This window comes from Haliotis cracherodii, unplaced genomic scaffold, assembly GCF_022045235.1.
Source record: "Haliotis cracherodii isolate W230 unplaced genomic scaffold, xgHalCrac1.p SCAF_10, whole genome shotgun sequence".
Lineage (NCBI taxonomy): Eukaryota > Metazoa > Mollusca > Gastropoda > Lepetellida > Haliotidae > Haliotis > Haliotis cracherodii.
The window spans coordinates 3,252,902-3,272,223 of NW_027266265.1; the positions used below are offsets into that span (position 1 = coordinate 3,252,902).

A 19,322-nucleotide genomic window follows, 5' to 3' on the forward strand; every position below is an offset into this window, starting at 1 on the left:
GCCTAACATGAAAGTATGGACTCACATGATAAACCATAGTGCCCAGTATTACTACTTAAAGTAATTCATTAATTAAACAACAAAAAAGAACTATGTCATCATAGTCGTCACAGTTCAAGTAGAAAAGTATTACAGTCCAAGTAGAAGAGTATCGCTATCCAAGTAGAAGCTTACTCGTTGGTGACTAGATTTTTCACGCCTCAGACTCAGGCACAAAAAAAACACTGTGATAAGGTAAGCCCCACTGTAACAAACCTGAATCCACTTGGTACTCACGTGTAACTGGAATGTCAAGACCATGCCAAAGTCCGGGATCAGTTAAAACAAGATCCGCTATCTGTCGCAGATTTCCCAAAGCCAATAGATGCGAAAGCGAATGTCGAACTCACTTTTTTCTGAGAGATGGAACAGCCAAAGAAATTCTATCAATATCTAAAAATCAATATCATATCAATACGAAAATAGAAATCTATCAATACAAAAACAGAAATCTTATCAATACAAAAACAGAAATCTTATCAATACAAAAACAGAAACCTTATCAATACTAAAACAGCAACAACAACAACAACGTCATCATCGTCGTCACAGTTCAAGTAGAAAATTATCACAATCCAACTAGAGGATCACCCGTTGGCGAATATATTTCCCTACTGTATTTCCCGAACTGTCACATATGCAGTGAATTCTCACTAAATAGAAACCTTGTGAAAAATCTGCCATCTAGATACATTTTCTGGGTCACCAGAGACATGATAATAGTATATTTGACTTGCTAAGAAGATTGGCAGTCAGTGTGGTTGCAAACGCATCAGTGACGAAGCCGTCAGGCAAGGCGAAAACTTATCGCCATTTCCCTTTGCCCTTTATCTAAATGACCTTGAGTCTTTTTTGTCAGATAACGACGTTATTGGTCTTGAAAAAGTAAATGATTATGTTCTAAAAGAAATTGGAAGTTTTATCAAGCTATTGGTAATTCTTTACGCGGATGATACAGTCCTAATGTCTGAGACGCCTTCCGACCTGAAACCATGTTTAAAGGTATTTGAAAATTATTGTAATCACTAGAAACTCAAGGTAAACACTACTAAAACAAAAATTGTAGCTTTTGCTAAACGATCTTTTAAAATTGTCTGTACATTTAGACTTCAAGATGCGATTCTCCTGACTGAAAAACAATTGTCTTTCTGTGCATTTTACTTTCAAGCAACGGTCGATTTTGTTAAGCCATTAAAAGGTTATCTGACCAATCTTCTAGAGCAATGTTTGCTATTTTTAGAAAAATACGAGTATTAGAAGTACCAACTGACTGTCAAACTTAAACTGTTTGACTATCTTGTTCAACCTATATTGATGTATGGATCCGAAGTTTGGGGCTTCGAAAATACTGTTATACTGGAACGTGTTCACTTAAGTTTGCCTTTGAAAGTTAAGCAAACTACCCCTGATTTCATGGTGTACAGGGAATTAGGGAGATACCCATTACACATCTATGTTAAGTTAAGAATGGTATCATATTGGTGCAAAATAGTTCTGTCAGAAACCAAATTATCAGGTTTAATGTACAAACTTTTGTTCAAACTCCAAATTGCCCACCCAGAGTTTAAGTTCCCACTTGTAAATGAAATCCAACGTATTTTACACAGTACAGGTCTGAATCACATTTGGCTGTCTCAGGAATTTCCCAGTGTACAGTGGATAAAGGCTACCGTCAAAACTGTCCTTATAGATCAATTTTTACAAAGTTGAAGGAGTAGTAAAGTAAATTCCTCAAAAGGACTCTATTATAATCTGTATAAAGATATCCTCTCAGCAGAAGACTACTTATTGTATTTACCTCATAATTTACGGCTTACTAAAATCAGAACCACCAACCACCGACTCCCAATTGAAACTGGCAGATGGTATAACTACAATAGGGAAGATAGGCTTTGCTCTTTTTGTAAAAATAAAATTGGTGATGAATTCCATTTTATACAAAAATGCCATGAATTGGGTCATTTAAAAATAAATATCTCCCATTATATTATTTGAAAATATCCAAATACTGCAAAATTTGTTTCACTTATGACTTGTTCTTATAAACCTCTCCTCTAACGACTAGCCCAGTATGTAAAATGTGGACTGCGTATGCTCCACTAACTATTGTCTCATTTCTTTGTATATATGTCTCTCTTGTCAACTTCTTTATGTCACCTAGGTGATTCGTGAGAAATAAACATCTTCTTCTTCTTCGTCACTAGTACTCAATTGAGTAATTAACAGACAACTGAAAGTGCTAATCCCCATCCTACACGAAACTACACTAACCCCATTAATCTCTACACCACAATGAGTTCGTCTCGCCAATGAGCTGTTGTAAGTGCAACAAGGTAATTAAACATCAGAGGTATGTTCTGGAGAAAAGATGATAAAACGTATTTATTATTTTCTAAATTAGCTACAAATTGTGTGGGCTTATAGTCAGGACCTTACCTGTTTATGGGGCCATCGGGAACAGATTGTCAAAGGTAAACGGAAGTTACTTACAATGTATATGTATATTGTCTCTTCGAGTGACATTCTAAGTTAGTGCAATGCGTGATGTGTAGGGTCTTTCCCTGGTCCCTATATTTTCTCTTTATCAGGGTGTCACTGTATTGCATATCTGTTAACATGCCTTCCACAGATACCTCAGTTGTAGTTGAAAAGCGATTTGATCAAGTTGTATGCATCAATATTATTAAATGCTATTACTGTTATGATTATATCTGTTAGTGCATGGAATGAGACCTGTTTTAAATGAGTTGCACTGTATTGTGTTGGCACTGAATTCATAAGATCTATCTATCTATCTATCTATCTATCTATCTATCTATCTATCTATCTATCTATCTATCTATCTATCTATCTATCTATGGAGCTATGATATCTATGATATTGCTCGACTATTGCTAAAAGCGGCGTAAAGTCATTCTCACTCTTTTATGAAATGAAGTTGGATGCAAATATGAAATAAGAAGGTGGGATGAAATTGGGTTTAACGTCGCGATTATTGCAGTTATATAGCCACGTGCATGTGCATACACGTGCGTGTGAGCGCGTGTGTGTGTGTGTGTGTGTGTGTGTGCTTGCTTGTACTAGTCCGGACTGATACCGATTTATAGTGCTAGCACACAGAGATACCATGCTGCAGTTTAACATGAATACCCCATTCAGGCACAGTATACTGACTCCGAACCGACCAGTTCTTGTTTTTCCATCCTTTAACGTCTTTTGGTACTACGCGGCCGGGGATCGAGCCCCTCTATCTCTAGAGCACGGATGCAGTATATGAAATATGAAAATATATATTCATACAGAACACTATACAGAGCTAAGCAGAAGCTCAGCTGTTCAGGGAGTGAGGGTCATGTTAATCGGCCTCCTACATCAGGCTCCATCTTAAATCGTCACTCATTTGTCATCAGTTCATTTTGACACACTGTCACTTAGCTCATACACTGTCATACAGACCCTGATACAAATATATCCAATACAACCCATGCATTTCTATACTAGTGGCCACGTCTACATTTATGAAGAGAGTCTCTGGGCTCATTTTCATTATGTATTGTTAAGAGAAGGTAACAACTGTTTTTTATCTGTAAACTATATTCATTTCAGAGACTAGATGTTAGTCTACTTAATTAGATCACTAAACACTTTATATCTCAAGTGAGCCGTCTGTGTGAAAGTACACACTTGCAAATTGGATTTTACCAAAACATTACAAACGTTATTAGAAAGTTACTATGCAGAAAACAGTCGTAAAACACTAAAAGCTAAAGGTCTAAAATGCAACTATGATACCCGTATGAAACTCATCACCATCGATTAATCCTGTTTGTTTCATTATAAGCCACCATCAAACAGTGTATACATTTGTTTGTCTTGTAGTTTATATGATATAACTATTTATTTACATAATGATATACATAGTTCTATTTGCAATTATGTACTTGTCACTATGGACTGTTGATTTATAAATACGGGTTCCATTGTTGGTCATATTACCAGATTTATGTTATGTTCATTCGCAAAATCCAATTTTCTAATGTGGTCTGGCATATATATGTTATAATGTGAATATCGTCTCCCATTGCTTTTATCTTACGCTGGGAGACTAAACACAGTTTCCTGTAGATTATTGTTGTGGGTGGGGATGACTGAAATGTCCACAGACTACATGTGATCTGCTGAGAGAGGACAGCACCAGTGTATGTAGAGGCTTTGACATGCTGTGTGTAAGATGGGACATTATAAGTCATAACGTTCCCCGTTCCACTAGATCGCACGGTGGGCGACCAAACACAATTCCTGAGGATTTATTGCGATGGGAAGGTTATTGCTTTGTGTGGTATTAGCATATCCACGCCTGTGTCCGGTGTATAACTGAATAGTCCCGTTTGAATCAAGTAATCTAATACCCCTGGCTCAGCTCTTCCACAGCATGGCCCTGTTCTGTTTACAGCTGGTGTACATTTATCATGTCCTTGATGCCAATTTAGTTTCTGTTACGGAACCAGATGGGTCATATAATACTGTCATTGTTAGGTTGGACAGTGGGAGAAGAACATTTGAATGTCTGTTGACCACACGTTACTGATCTGTTGACAGTTATATTCTAAAATCAGGTCTTCTTTTCTGCGTTGCATTGCACTAATCCTAGGCTCTATCATCCTCGATAAGTATTTGAAGTAGCTCTGGACTGTTCCATATTTCAAATCCAGTTAAATATCACAGTTGATACCTACATCATTTAGACACCGTCGTACATAGCAAATTGTATATCTGAAATATCACTGACGAAAACCACAAAACATGTTCTTATTTCTCATAATGAGAGACATTCCTTTTCCTCATTGAGATGTATCTTCTTCCTCAAATATAGATATATTTTAAACTCTAACTAGGGGTACAGCGGTGTTATTTTAAGAATTCATCGTCACCATGAAAGCACCAGTGTACTCCTGTATAATTACTTGGAGCGTTCTAGTCAGGAGCTGTGGTCCGTAGATCACAGATATTAGGGGATTAGGGTTGTAAATGAATAGGTTAATTAGGTGATGTGGACGTACTTCTATTTGGGAGTACCTATCCATTCCGCTCATGTGTTAATTGTCAGGGATGACCGGAACCAGGACACGTCCATGTATTGTCCCCTGTGATAGGTGGCCATGTCACAGACATAGCTGGACGTAATCAATGCACACAACTGTCGTATGACGACGCATGGTTTACAACTGAACTAGTGTACGACATATCTGTCAATTTACCCTGATGACATGCATTCCACGCTTGGTGACCTTACGATGTTTATAAACTGTGCCTGTTGGATCTGCTGTCGAGATGCATCTCCTTATGACTTTGCTTGCATAAACACAAAGCTTAGATTTTGTTTTTGAAAGAATAAGCAATCGCTACCGCAATATAATAAGATATGACAAGGCGTAATGCGATATGATATATAATAATTAACACAAACTGTGAGAGTGGATGCATATCCATCAGAGATCTGACCACACACAAGAATGACATGTTATGAAACAAAATGGTATGACTTTAACCGACGTATTTTAAATCCAACACACTGCACACACTGCCAAGTTACATATTACTCAATACATGCATACATCTCAATTTAAGAATCTTAAGCATTATACATTGATAACAAAGTAAAACTACACTTTTAATATTCCTTATCCGATACAAATACATAACCCTGCTTTAAGGCGATAAAAGTACAGTCAACATACGTTAATCCCCACAATGACTAATCCCTTGTTTTGACGTAAATATCCCCATGTTTTATTCTCAAGGGATGAGTTGATAACGTTGCACTTAATTGATGTTATGTATCTATCAAATCTGATGAACCCGACATGACCAATCTCCTGCCATGTCATGTTCATGTGCTGTTGCAGGCTGGTTGGCTATATATTGCTCCGCCCTGGTTGTCCGAGTCACCAGTCTCAAGCAAACAGGCAGTCCGTCAGTTCAGACTTAGCACCAACACACAGCAGTCATCATGAGTTGGGGATACGGAACCGAGAACGGTAATTTGCTGCGGTGTAATAGTTCTTTTTGATTTTACAACTTTCTAAAATGACATTGCAATAATTCGGCAGGGCATCGATAAAGCCTCTCAACACACCGTCCGTATTCGCAGTATTCGTTCTGTTGGGCAGGCTCTTAGTATAGAATCAAGAATTTCTATTGTACAGAAAACAACTAGCTACTATTTGAGTAAAAATAAAGTATTTTTTTGTGACAGATTTAGCTTCTTCTAATCAGGGTTGCAAGATAATGGCAACCATCGTTATCATTTTGACAGTTTAATAAATCTAGTGTTACAAGAGGCAGCTGTCTTTCATAACTATAGTGAGGACAGCACAGAAGAAAGTGTATGTCATCTTCTAAAAGTACCTTGTCGGCAGGCGTGTTGGTATCTGCCTCCTTCAATCTCCAGATTATGGCAACTGGGTCTTAATTGAGCTAGAGCTGATCTATGATCTTTACATTTTACTGATGAAACATACTTCTAAAGTTCAAATTTATCTTTGATAATTCCTAAATGTCTATTTGAGCTATCACTGTTTGCTTGGTCACTTTCAATGAGAAATATATTTCTAAATTTGGTTTTAAGAGCTTCATTGAATTTTGAGCAAGAGGCATTTTCACTTGAATTTTGGAAATAGGTGTCTCAGATGTTTAACAGAAGATGTACAGGGCATTTGTGGGAGGACAAATGAATATCCTCCTGGTGCGCAGCGTATAGACGCCCGTCATAATCTATGTCTCTCAGGCAATGGTAAAACTTATACATGGACATATATATGTACAGAATCAGAGCACATGCTTAATTCACCGAGGATTCCAATATTACCTGTCTTTTAGGCATTCTCGGGATCTGCTTATCTATTTTGATTGTGATCTCATTTGATAATAATTTTGACCAACTCTGATACATTTCGTGCGCAGGTCTTATAACACTGCAGCCCCATACCTCGGCTGTAGATGACGCAATGGGTACAATTAAGACATTATATGTGCGTAGGAGAATGTCTGCTGGGAGATGAGAAGTTGATTTTCAGTGAACTTTTGATCTTATACCATGCTCGCTTGGCCTTTCCTCTCAGTGTATTGACAGCGGCCTTATGAGATCCTGTTCTCATTTGTACCACTCCAAGATAGGAGTAGGAGTCCACTACCTCAACGATTTGATGGCCCAATTTTAATTGAAGTTTATTTTCTTTTGCGGATCCTCCAGATACAATTAATTTAGTTTTGGGTAACTTTAATTTTCCAATGTTCAGTGAATGCAATATTATTGCAAACTTCACGGTTAGGTTTTGTCTCATTTGTACAAACTTCTTCAAAGTATCTATAATAAATCTCTGTGTTCTATTTCGTAGAAACGCCTTTTTTTAAAACTTCTAAACATGTTACAAGCAGTCCCGGCGTTTCCCTTAAGGCAACTTGCACCGCTCGTTACGGGAATGCACCACAAGTGACACCTATATTCTTCTCTTTACATAGATATGTTGTATCTGTTGGTAAGGTAAAAGTGGCAAATACCCATTAAGGTTGTCAGTTAGGGTTTATCAAGTCAGTGCAACCATGTCAGTTGTCTGGCAGTACACCATCGATCCCCCGATACCCGCAGTGCCTGGACACAGGACACGACGGACAGTGCATGACGCCTGCCGTCCCTGATGGCTTTCTGTGTATAACAGGGAGCAGCCTTAATCCTTATTTACATACCACGTACCAGGTTTTAACAGCGCCTAAGTTTAACGGCATTTCCCAGATAAATCTTAAGCCATATTCAACACTATTTTTCTATAAACGATCAGTAAACTACTACAATTTATGATTTATTGTTTATTTTAATATATTGAATTGAAACAATGTTAACAGGGAAGAAATGTAAATCTCAATCGATTGAGATCCATGAGTTCGGATGTTGCCCAGACACTCCATGTTTATTTCTGATATCTGTACGACAGATATGAGTGATATGTGGTTACAGATATCTCTGTACATCTCTTTACATCTTACATATGCATTATTAACATTTTCACCTGTTTAAATGATATGATTATTATCAATTTATGTATAAAATCACCTATGGCATTAGCATGTTTCTGTTTAAATGAGATGGTTATTACGGTATAGTATATACAAGAATGTGTACACCTTTGAGAAACAATATACGATAAATATTAATATAGAACAAATACCACAGTCCGAAATATGAAAGGTTATTGCCCCGGAGAAGCAGATATCTCCGTGTGAAACGTACGTTCATCCGTATGGACGTGGATAGTTATATCTCTCTCCACGATGCCACAATGCCAAATAACTTTTGTTTTTTGCAATATGTTTTCATGCCTCTGAATGATGTCTTACATATGGACATTTAACCTTTCATTGGGTTGAATTAATGTCATTTCAAAATGCATTTGAACTTGTCATAACTTACGTATATTCTTGATAATAACGGATATGTTTATGCTTGCTTGAATGTCACGAGGATGTACACAGCCTGTGTGACATGGGTTTACACCAGACTCAAACACAACAAACACCAAACAAGCAAGAACCGAAATCCACTTGAATACTTTGGCGTGGTATGTCAGCAACATGGCACATGCTACAGTGTGAGATAACACTGACACTCGCTGAATAGTAAACATAGAAATAAGTTCGATTGTATAAATAGACTATGAGTTTGGCCGTTTCTGTTACTCAGGTCACAATGTTCTGAGTAATTGCATAAAAAAACATCTCCAAAACCTACCCCGCCCATTACAAACCTATTAATTCACCAGAAACTGTGCAATGTCAGTCCTCATTCTGTGATAAATAGTTATGTCATCACCAACCTACCCTTAATTTGATTATAATCCGTTTCGACTTGACATGCTTCACGGTTATCTCCCTTGACACTGCCTGTTCAGGTCGGATACATGTGCTGCATTTAGGAAACCAGATCGTGGTAGGAACGCTATCATTTCTTAAAGCCGTGCCTGTCATTTCACGATGTTTGATATCATTATGCCACAATGTCTGTCATCACATGGTATTCCTGTTTTTTCAGGACCCAAGTCATGGGTCAACAACTTCCCCATAGCCGCGGGCAAGCAACAGTCTCCTGTGGACATCAATTCGACCAATGTCGAGTTCGACCAGAAGCTCGAGGCCAACCCTCTTTCTGTCAAGTACTTCATCGAACAGAACATGGACTTCGAGAACACAGGGTTCTCCGTCAAGGCCAACATCCGGGAACCGTCGAGTGAGTTCCACTTTAAATAAACATCAGCAAGATCCAACTATTTTACAGAGGCTTGTAAATAGTCGAGTGTGGGCCATGTTAACGAGTGCCTGAACGCTTGAGCCGAGCTTGACTACACGAACAATTTAACTCCACCCTCAGAGCAAGAATAGGTTGTTGGTGGTATTTGTACCAGGTGTCCCCATGGGGTTGTAACACAAACACTCCACTATTCATCCCTACCCAACTGTGTCCCCTCAACCCATCCATCCACATCCAACTGTCCTCTCCTCAAATACTCCACCTACATCCAACTGTGCCCCCTCAAACCATCCATCCACATCCAACTGTCCTCTCCTCAAACACTCCACCTACATCCAACTGTGCCCCCTCAAACCATCAATCCACATCCAACTGTCCTCTCCTCAAATACTCCACCTACATCCAACTGTGCCCCCTCAAACCATCAATCCACCATCCATTTATCCACCATGAAGCTAAATACGATAAATGCAAGGAGTGAGTGAGTGAGTGAGTATGGTTTTACGCCGCTTTTAGCAATATTCCAGCAATATCACGGCGGGGGACACCAGAAATGGGCTTCACACATTGTACCCATGTCGGGAATCGAACCCGGGTCTTCGGCGTGACGAGCGAACGCTTTAACCACTAGGCTATCCGACCGCCCCATAAATGCAAGGAGCTGTGTTACACATCGAAACATAGGTATAAAATAACACTAGATACACTCCTTCACAATTCTATTGTACAGATAATCATAAACATAATATTGTTTAATAATGTTTGGCAAGTTCCCAGCCATACATCGACATAAGATCCTTTCACTGCAGCATCCCATACAGATCTGCCCATATCTGGCATGCTGATGTTGAACATTGTGTAACTGTGTTGCAGCTATCTCCGGGGGTCCCCTGAACAGCACGTATCAACTTGAGCAGTTCCATCTCCACTGGGGGTCATGTGACGAGAGGGGGTCGGAGCACACAGTGGAGGGCAAGACATTCCCAGCCGAGGTACTCTTAGTTCTGCACCATGGCTGTGGAATTCATATTTTTTAGGATTTTGTTTTACTAAAAGCCTTCGCAAGTCTCGATCAAACTATCCAAATCTAGTTTGCTTGATTCCACAGCAGGAGAGGAAAGGTTCTTTCGAAAAAATCTTTTTCAATTACTTTAAGGACATGTTCTTATTGACTATGTGTTAGTCTAAGGTTGGTTGGTTGGTGTATTGTTTTACGCCGCACTCAACAATATTCCAGCTATATGACGCGGTCTGTAAATAATCGAGTCTGGACCAAACAATCCAGTGATTGATATCATGAGCACTGATCCACGCAATTTGGATCGATGACATGCTTTAACCAAGTCAGCGAGCCCGACCACCCGACCCCGTTAGTCACCTCATAAGACAAGCATAGTCGCCTTTTACGGCAAGCATGGGTTGCGGAAGACCTATTCTACCCCAGATCTTCATGGATCTAGTCTGCGGTACTCTCACCAAGACCACATGCCAAATATATCCATCGTCAGTGTGTTAATGGTTATTTTAGTCAATCATAAGGCTACGACAAATGTATGATTTCCCAATGTATATGAACTCTAGATATGTAAGCTAATGATTTAATGACATACAACTAATGGCCGATAAAACAACAAACCAAAACCAACATAAATACTCTCCACTAAGACTTGCCAGAAGTAAACACGTACACTCACAAGGTAACATTTTTCAATATCTTCGATATTCTTTTCGATATTGTGTTCGTTTTTCAGAAATGAATATTTTTTTCAGCTTCATCTAGTCCATTGGAACCGTGATAAATACTCCAGCTTCGGCGAGGCCGCAGACAAGTCTGATGGTTTGGCAGTGTTTGGCATCTTCTTGGAGGTAGGCCCCTCAACTAAACTCTCGGCTTAAAGGAACGTGTACATTCTTCCTTTAGGCCTTCGTAGCGAATGAATCGCATGTAACATATGTAGTACAAGGAAAGGGTTTGGTGCAAAACGTTACAAGTGAAATGCATATTTTATGAATTTTTTTCATACTTTGACGATTTACTGATTTCAACACGAGAATTAAACTAATGTAACTATATTCCTATTTCACCATCAATGAAACTTTATTTGTTTCTGCAATCAAGTACTATACATAAATTACCGGTGTTGGATCCTAAAAAGACGTACAATTTCAGTATTTCAATCAAAACGCATGGTTAATGTGTTTTAACCTTCGTTTCAAACCTGTGCTATCCAATCCCTAAGTGATCGCATTGAGAAAGAATCAAGTGACACGCATTTGAGTGTGATTTACACGCATTTGTCTCCAGGTTGGCGCTGAGCATCCGGGTTTCAAACCTTTAACCGACGGTTTAGATGCTGTCAAGTTCCGCTCCAAACATGAGCAGGTCAAAGGCCAGTTCAACCCCAAATGTTTCCTCCCAGGTGAGTTCTCATTCATTCATCCATCTTTCCCTCTTTCCATCTGTCTTTACCCTACTCGCTATCCGTCAATTCATTTTCCTTATTCCAGAAACGCAGGTCTCCGTTCATACCCAGTAATATATTTATCCATTCCTTGTAAAATTCATATTACAGCACGGAGAACTATAATTTCTATCAGCTACAAACACTGGATGACTCAATATAAATCAAAATATTTAAATGGCGTATATGCCGAATATGCAATTTTGCAACTGGACACGGTTAATTCGTGTTAATAAAAATAGTGTCCAAATAAACTTCTATTCTTAATCTTACCCCTGTAGGTGTATGTAGAAATCACGTTTAATGTTTCTTCTTCTCTTCAGACACAATGTCCGAGTACTGGACTTATCCCGGGTCTCTGACCACGCCCCCCTGCTACGAGAGTGTCACGTGGATAGTATTTAAAGAACACATGGTGGTGTCGGAGAGTCAGGTAAGCACCCATTATCTACATTTTCAAAGGATATATTTCATTAAAAGTTAATTCAAAATAGTGTATCGTTTGAAGAATTAAAATGAACATAAATACAGGAGCAAAAGATACTACACCTCTCAGCTGATTTTATCATATGTTTGAACTTCAGTTGGGATTATCTTAGGTTAGCAATATTATATCCCAAACATAAACTGTGCTGGTGGGAAGCCAGCAGTCATGCTTCCACGTCGTTACATTTTTAAAATTAGGATTAGATTTACAACTTTAAAAATGAATACATACTTTTCACATAATACACATCTGCTGAAAATCACAGTTCAAACATGTGGTTGAAAATTGATAGTCTTCATTGTACCAATTTATTTTTACATTAAATGGACAAGAAGGCTCCTGTTTGTCCCGTAGGCAAAATTACTATTTCATTCGCCGTGTAATATCAATTTTGATCTCAAATAAGAACAAACATTATTCATTCTAAGAAAATCAGCATATAAATATATGAAGCCCTTATACTCATCGATATAAAAACATCAACGCTGGGGAATAAAGCGACTAAAAGTTGAGATTTAAATCAAATCCATTGTCTCTTTTCATTCCATCCCTGAATAAGTTTATTCTGCTTTCAGTTAAAGGCCCTTCGAAGTCTGTGTTGGGGGAACTGTGATGGCGACTGCATCGTCGACAACTACAGGCCACCGTGTGAGCTAGGCAGCAGAAAGATCCGAGCAGCATTTCATTAGTGACTGAAAGAACTGTGGCTTTAATGATATCTGACTGACACACGGAATGAAGATCACGTTGACCGACCCCGACTGGCGGAAGGAATTGTACAACACTGCAGACATTGTTTGTGACTATCACACAACAGGGATGGACTGACATTGTGAGATTTCATCAGAAGTATAACAGAGCACTTGATATGAATCATGATCATTAGAATCCAACTGGGACGATTCAATGAGCTGACATTATTCAATTTTGTTCCCGGAAGAACGAAAGGTTGACTTGAGCAGGTGGAGTTGTTGTTTTATGTTTTTAGAACATGAATTATGGTGGGAAAGCATAAAGGACTCACAATTTATGTTCCACTTGGTGTGATATTGTAGCCCGAAGGCAAGAACTAATAAAACGGTTATTCCAGGTCTTCTATGGACAACAAAGCGCCCATAATATTGGTCACTGAACTGAGTATGAGAGGTTGTGGCGTGAATGGATCATGTCATTTGAACATTAATGTAACGTCTTTTTTTTTACAGAGACATTCATCATCATCGGGGAACATATCACTCGATGCTTAACCATAATCTATCACAAATGCCTAATAGGGACACGGGTGGCGGTGCTCGTGGGTTGCACCAAATTAGTAAACGTCTGAGGCCTGCATCAGTTCGGGCTTTCGTCCCACATTAAACTGACACGCTGTGATATAACTGGAATACTGTTAAAAGCGGCGTTAAACCCAACTCACTCACTCACTCACTAAATGCCCAATAAATGTACAGTCATCGATTCCAAATTTTCAATTCACAATAAGTATGTTCAGAATTGAACACATTTCCAAAAGAGTTTTTTTCCAAAGCTATTTAGTAATTTATCACCTGAATATCTTTCTATCTCAAATTGTGTAAAAACAAAGTAATTAATACATTCAACATGGTGAATAACATCGTTCTCCACATAGGTGAGGTGAAATGGGGTTTAACGTCGCGTCCAAGATTATTGCACTTGTATAGCGACGTACATATACGTGTGTGTGTTTGTGTGGCTGCTTGTACTAGTCCGGACTGATGCCGATTTATAGTGCTAGCGAACTGAGATACCATGCCGCAGTTTAACATGCATTACCCACTCAAACACAGTATACTGACTCCGAGCCGACCAGTCCTTGTTTTAGCCCCTTAATGCCGAGCGCCAGACAGGGTAACAACAAGCACCATCTTTTGACGTCTTTTGGTATGACGCGGCCAGGGATCGAGCCCCAGACCTTCCGCTCTCCGGGCGGACGCTCTACCACTAGACCACGGAGGCGGTCGTTCTCCACATAGTCCCGCGTCACACCGGTTCTGCTGTTCATTAGACTGGACCCGTGAAGATCCGGGATAGAATTGGTCTTAAGCAACCCATTCTTACCGTAAAAGGCGACAGTGCTTGTCATAAAAGGCAACCAACGGGATCGGATGGTCAGATTCGCTGACTTGGTTGATGCATGTCATCAAATCCAAAATGCGTGGATCGATGTTCATGATGTCGACCCCTGGATTGTTTGGTCCAGACTCGATTATTTACAGACCGCCATCATACAGATAGAATATGGATGAGTGCGGCGTTAAAAAACAAACAAATCCAAGTACAATGATAAAAAAGATGGGTTCCCTTCCAGTGTACTCAATAAATACAGCAATAAATGCAGCAAAATCTCTACCCCATTTTGTCATACCAGGTCAATCTCTCCGACTGGATATATGTAAACACACATAATGTAGCTCAACTGAAACCAAACATACTTTTATCCAACAGAATAGTATCGAACATCAATAACATATCTTACCAGTGAATATTTTATCAAAAGTATTCCTCCCGAATGCCTCCTGAACTAGGGCCTTTTTTGTGGCTGGTAAACAAAAAGTTTATATTCTGGAAAAATGTCACTAAAGTAATTTTCTATTGACTATGTTTTATATAAAGCAACAATGCCATGTTCAGATACAAAAGAAACAAAGCCAATGTCAGACAAAAATCTTCTATATTCCTTGCAATGTAAGATAGGCTTTTGCATAACCTTCGTCCTTGACAGCAGTACCCGCTCCTAATCCACAGTTGACGATGTTCCACTCGAGTCGCGATCTGTGACTGGAGCCGACAACTGATGCTCATCACCTTCCAGAGTAGTGGCTGGCTTGTCCTCAATAACGAGTCTGCCATTCTTATAATAGCCCCTCTTGTTCTCAGATCTGAGCAAAGTCAGTTTCTCACGCTGTCGCTTATGACGAGTAATTGCAAGAAACCGAGCAAAAAAAATAAAAAACGTGAAAATAGCAAATCATATCCTATATTTTCAATCAAACTTTGTTAACAAGAATATTTTACATTAAGGGGCGATATGTACGAAATTAACCCTTAATGTAAACAAAAATATTTTTTACATTCAGGGTTGCGAGTCGATGCTCTTGATGTCATTTTTTTAAAATAAGATTTAACACGTAACCCTTAATGTAACATTTTTTACATTAAGAGTATTTTTTACAGGGGTGTAACAAAGGGGAGGGCTCCTTTGCAGTTTATCGCCATACTAAACACGAATCAAAATTTTAAATCTTCATATATATTTTAAGTCTCTCTGCTTATATAATTCATCAATTTATTTTTTTCCCTTTCAATACTGCTCCACTTTTCATAGTTTTTAAATATAACTTTGCATAAATGACTCAATTGTAAACATATTAACTTGGTCTCGTCGCTATATGGCTGAAATCCTACCGATGCGACGTTAAATTTTAACTCACTCACCCTCTGCTGTGGAGATGTTCATCTTTACCCAAGACCCTTAATAGACACAGATTTAAAGATTATTCATCTAAACGTTCGTAGTATAAAAGACAAACTAGATATCCTTGAAGTTGAGCTTAGACATAATGATGTAATTTCAATTGCTTGTCTGAAACATGGTTCCACACGGGTATGCATAACAGCGACCTAATTATTCCTGGTTTCCAGGTTCCATTAAAGGTTTGTTTGTTGTTTAACGCCGCACTCAGTAATATTCCAGCTATATGACGGTCTGTAACCAGACAACCCAAACAATCCAGTGATATACATTATGAGCATCGATCCACGCAATTCGGATACGATGAAATGCATCAACCTAGTCGATTTAGGAAAGACAGGTCAACTCGAGGGGGTGGCATATTTATTTACGTTAGAGATAATATGTATGTCAAATATATGTATCCGCTTATAGTTGGTCTAGAGGCGATATGAGTACATGATAAATGCACAACTATTATGTGATTATTTGATTGGTACTGTCTATCGTGCAGATAAGAGTGGAGCGTATTGGGAATTGATCAATGAATAGGAAACACAGTTGATATGAATATGTATACTGAAATTGCAGGAGATTTTAATATAGATACTTCGAGAGAATAATTAAAAAAATCGAATATTTGCAAATGGTGCATGGACGTTCACACATTATTAGAGAACCTACGAGGATCACCATACATTCCAGTACGTTGATAGATTTACATTTTGTGACAGACGTTGATAGTGTACAGGATTCGGGAGTACCTTGATCCAGTTTGTAGCGAATACAGTCCAATTTTTGTAACCATAAAAGAAATAATCCCTTTAAACGTAAAGTGCATTATTATTCCATAGCAGACCTAGATGGTTTAAATATAGACTTGCTGAAAATTGTTGGTGATTTAGTACTCTCATCGGGGGATGTGAACACAATTACTGACGAATCTACATCTCGAAAAGACCCGTGAAGATTCCAGGGTCGAATATGTCTTCAGCAACCCATGCTTGCCGAAAAAGGCGAGTATGCTTGTCGTAAAAGACGACTAACGGGATCGGGTGGTCAGGCTCGCTGACTTGGTTGATGCATGTCATCGATCCCAATTGCGTGGATCGATGCGCATGATATTAATCACCGGATTGTCTGGTCCAGACTCGATTATTTACAGACCACCGTCATATAGCTGGAATATTGCTGAGTGCGGCGTTAAACAACAAACCAACCAACCAAACAATCGAATTATAAAAGTTTGTTGTAAACATATTCCTAATAAAATTGTTACCGTGCGATTAAAGGATCCACAGTGGATCAATAATGAGATACGTTCCTTAATAAGAAAACGAATTCGACAACACAAAAAAAGCTAAAAGACGTAATACTCCATCTGAAATTTAGTAAATTTAGCAAATAATGTAATCGAATATGTCCGTAAGGAAAAGAAAGCATATGCATCTAACATTAATACTGTAATGAATAGTTCTTAAAGACATGATGACGTTTAGTAAAGGAATTTCTTTAATTTAAAACTGCAAAACACAATTTTCCCGCAATGATATTTGGGGATAGGTTGTATGATAATTACATGGATATTGCTAATATTCTCAATAGCCTTGTGGACAAATCTCGTATATGAAAACCTGATATCCACTTTCCACCCTTTAGAACTATATAAAGTTGATAGGGGGGCACGGGTTGCCCAGTCGTCTAAGGCGCCGCGATTCGCTGTGCAGAGTTGCGTCCTTAGGGCACGCCAGAAACCTATGATTGTGGGTTCGAATCCCGGTTCGCCCCGATTATGTTTCTAGGTTTGTCAGCACCATACCCGTGGTCGTGGGTTTCACCGAAGTGGTAAACGTCTGAGACCTGCATCACTTCGGGCTTTCTTCCCACATTAAGCTGACACGCTCACTCACTATAAAGTTGATAATCGATTAGTCAATATAATTTTGATGGAAGATGAAGTTAGGGACATACACCTTTCCGTGTACACCACAAAGGCAACTTGTCCTGGTGGTATTGGAAATAAAGTACTTAAAAAACAGCTTACAGTTTAGTCCAAATCCGGTACAATGTGTGAAGCCCATTTCTGGTGTCCCCCGCCGTGATATTGCTGGAATATTGCTAAAAGCGGCGTAAAACCATACTCACTCACTCACTAGTCCAAATCCTTACTGAACTATTCAATTTCACTCAACGAGCAATATTACCATCACTAAAGACAGAAGCTCTTTTCATTCCTATTCATAAGAAGAATAACGTGAATAAATGCACAAATTACAGACAGGCTACGCTCACAAGTTGTTTAGCAAATATATTTGAAAAATGTTATTTAAACATATGTATAACTATTTAAGGAATAATAACAATTTGCTCACTAACCTGGATATCGACCAAACCTGTCTTGCGATGAGAGACAGGCGCCCACATCATAACGCTACCCACACCAAATCTACCCACTTCCTGTTTCCGGCGTAACGTTCTCCCCGACGTCTGTGGACCAGTGCTCTTCCATCCCCTCGATGGAGGAGAAATCTTGATTCGTCGCTGAACCCCGCTCAAGATCGCTCCATCCGACTGCGTCACCTACGTGAAAGGATGACCACAGCCACCTCAACAGCATTCCAAATACCCGGACTGCGCAGAATCTCCGACCAGACCTTAGGAAACCGTTTAAGGGCAGTTAGATGATGTGAGTGTACTTCTAAATGGAATTACCTGTCAATTCCGCTCATGTGTTGATGGTCAGGGATGACACGTCCATGTATTGTCCCCTGTGATAGGTGGCCACGTCATAGACAAGCTGGACGTAATCAATGCACGCGACTGTCGTATGATGTCGTGCAACAGATCTGTCACTCAAATATGCGTTGTCAATTTCAGTTGATGTCATGCATTCCGTGTAATTCCAGGCGTCCTTGTTCTGTTTACAAACTGTGCCTGTTAGTTCTGCTGTCGAGATGCATCGACTGATAGATTTGCACAAAACAACCCTTAGATTATTTTTTAAGAAAAAAGAAATCTCTTCTGCAAGATAGATTAAGATATGACAAGGCGTAATACTATATGATAAATAACAAATATACACAAACTGCCAGAGTGAATTCATATCTATCAGAGATCTGATTTAATACATGAACAAGAACGTGATGTTCAAGAATAACATGACATGTTATGAAAACATAGGCTATGACTTTACCGACGCATATTCAATCCAACACACTGCACGCACTGACAAGCTACCACCATTCACAATAGGTACACGTATTACTCAATAAATACATCAATGAGTACGCATTATACATTGAGAACAAGGTAAAAATACACTACCTTCCTGATCCGATACCAAACATAACCCTGCTTAAAGGGCTATAAAGCGTCAGTCAACATACGTTAATCTCCACAGTCACTAATCTTTTGTTTTAAGGTACATATCCCTGTGTATCAGATCTGATGGATCCGACATGACACTCACTATGGTTGGCTATATGGTTTGTTCCCACTGTGTCGGCAGATTATTTCGTATTAATTAAGATAATTCGGATTAGCCGTCATGCTTTGCTACAC

General features: G+C 39.0%; 1 protein-coding gene across 1 annotated transcript; it reads left to right on the forward strand.

The window, feature by feature from the left end:
- Nucleotides 1–6,036: 6,036 nt before the first annotated feature.
- Nucleotides 6,037–12,978, forward strand: LOC139445148 (carbonic anhydrase 2-like). Its single transcript, XM_071226255.1, has 7 exons — nucleotides 6,037–6,077; nucleotides 9,125–9,319; nucleotides 10,214–10,332; nucleotides 11,111–11,206; nucleotides 11,646–11,760; nucleotides 12,126–12,235; nucleotides 12,865–12,978. Exons 1-7 carry the CDS (start codon nucleotides 6,050–6,052, stop codon nucleotides 12,976–12,978), a joined length of 777 nt encoding a protein of 258 aa, XP_071082356.1. The 5' UTR covers nucleotides 6,037–6,049.
- Nucleotides 12,979–19,322: the final 6,344 nt, after the last annotated feature.

Coding starts and splice junctions, on each gene's coding strand:
- LOC139445148 (XM_071226255.1), top strand. CDS start 6,050: ATGAGTTGGGGATACGGAACCGAGAACG. Junction 11,207..11,645: donor TGTTTGGCATCTTCTTGGAG/GTAGGCCCCTCA, acceptor ATTTGTCTCCAG/GTTGGCGCTGAGCATCCGGG. Junction 11,761..12,125: donor CCCCAAATGTTTCCTCCCAG/GTGAGTTCTCAT, acceptor TCTTCTCTTCAG/ACACAATGTCCGAGTACTGG.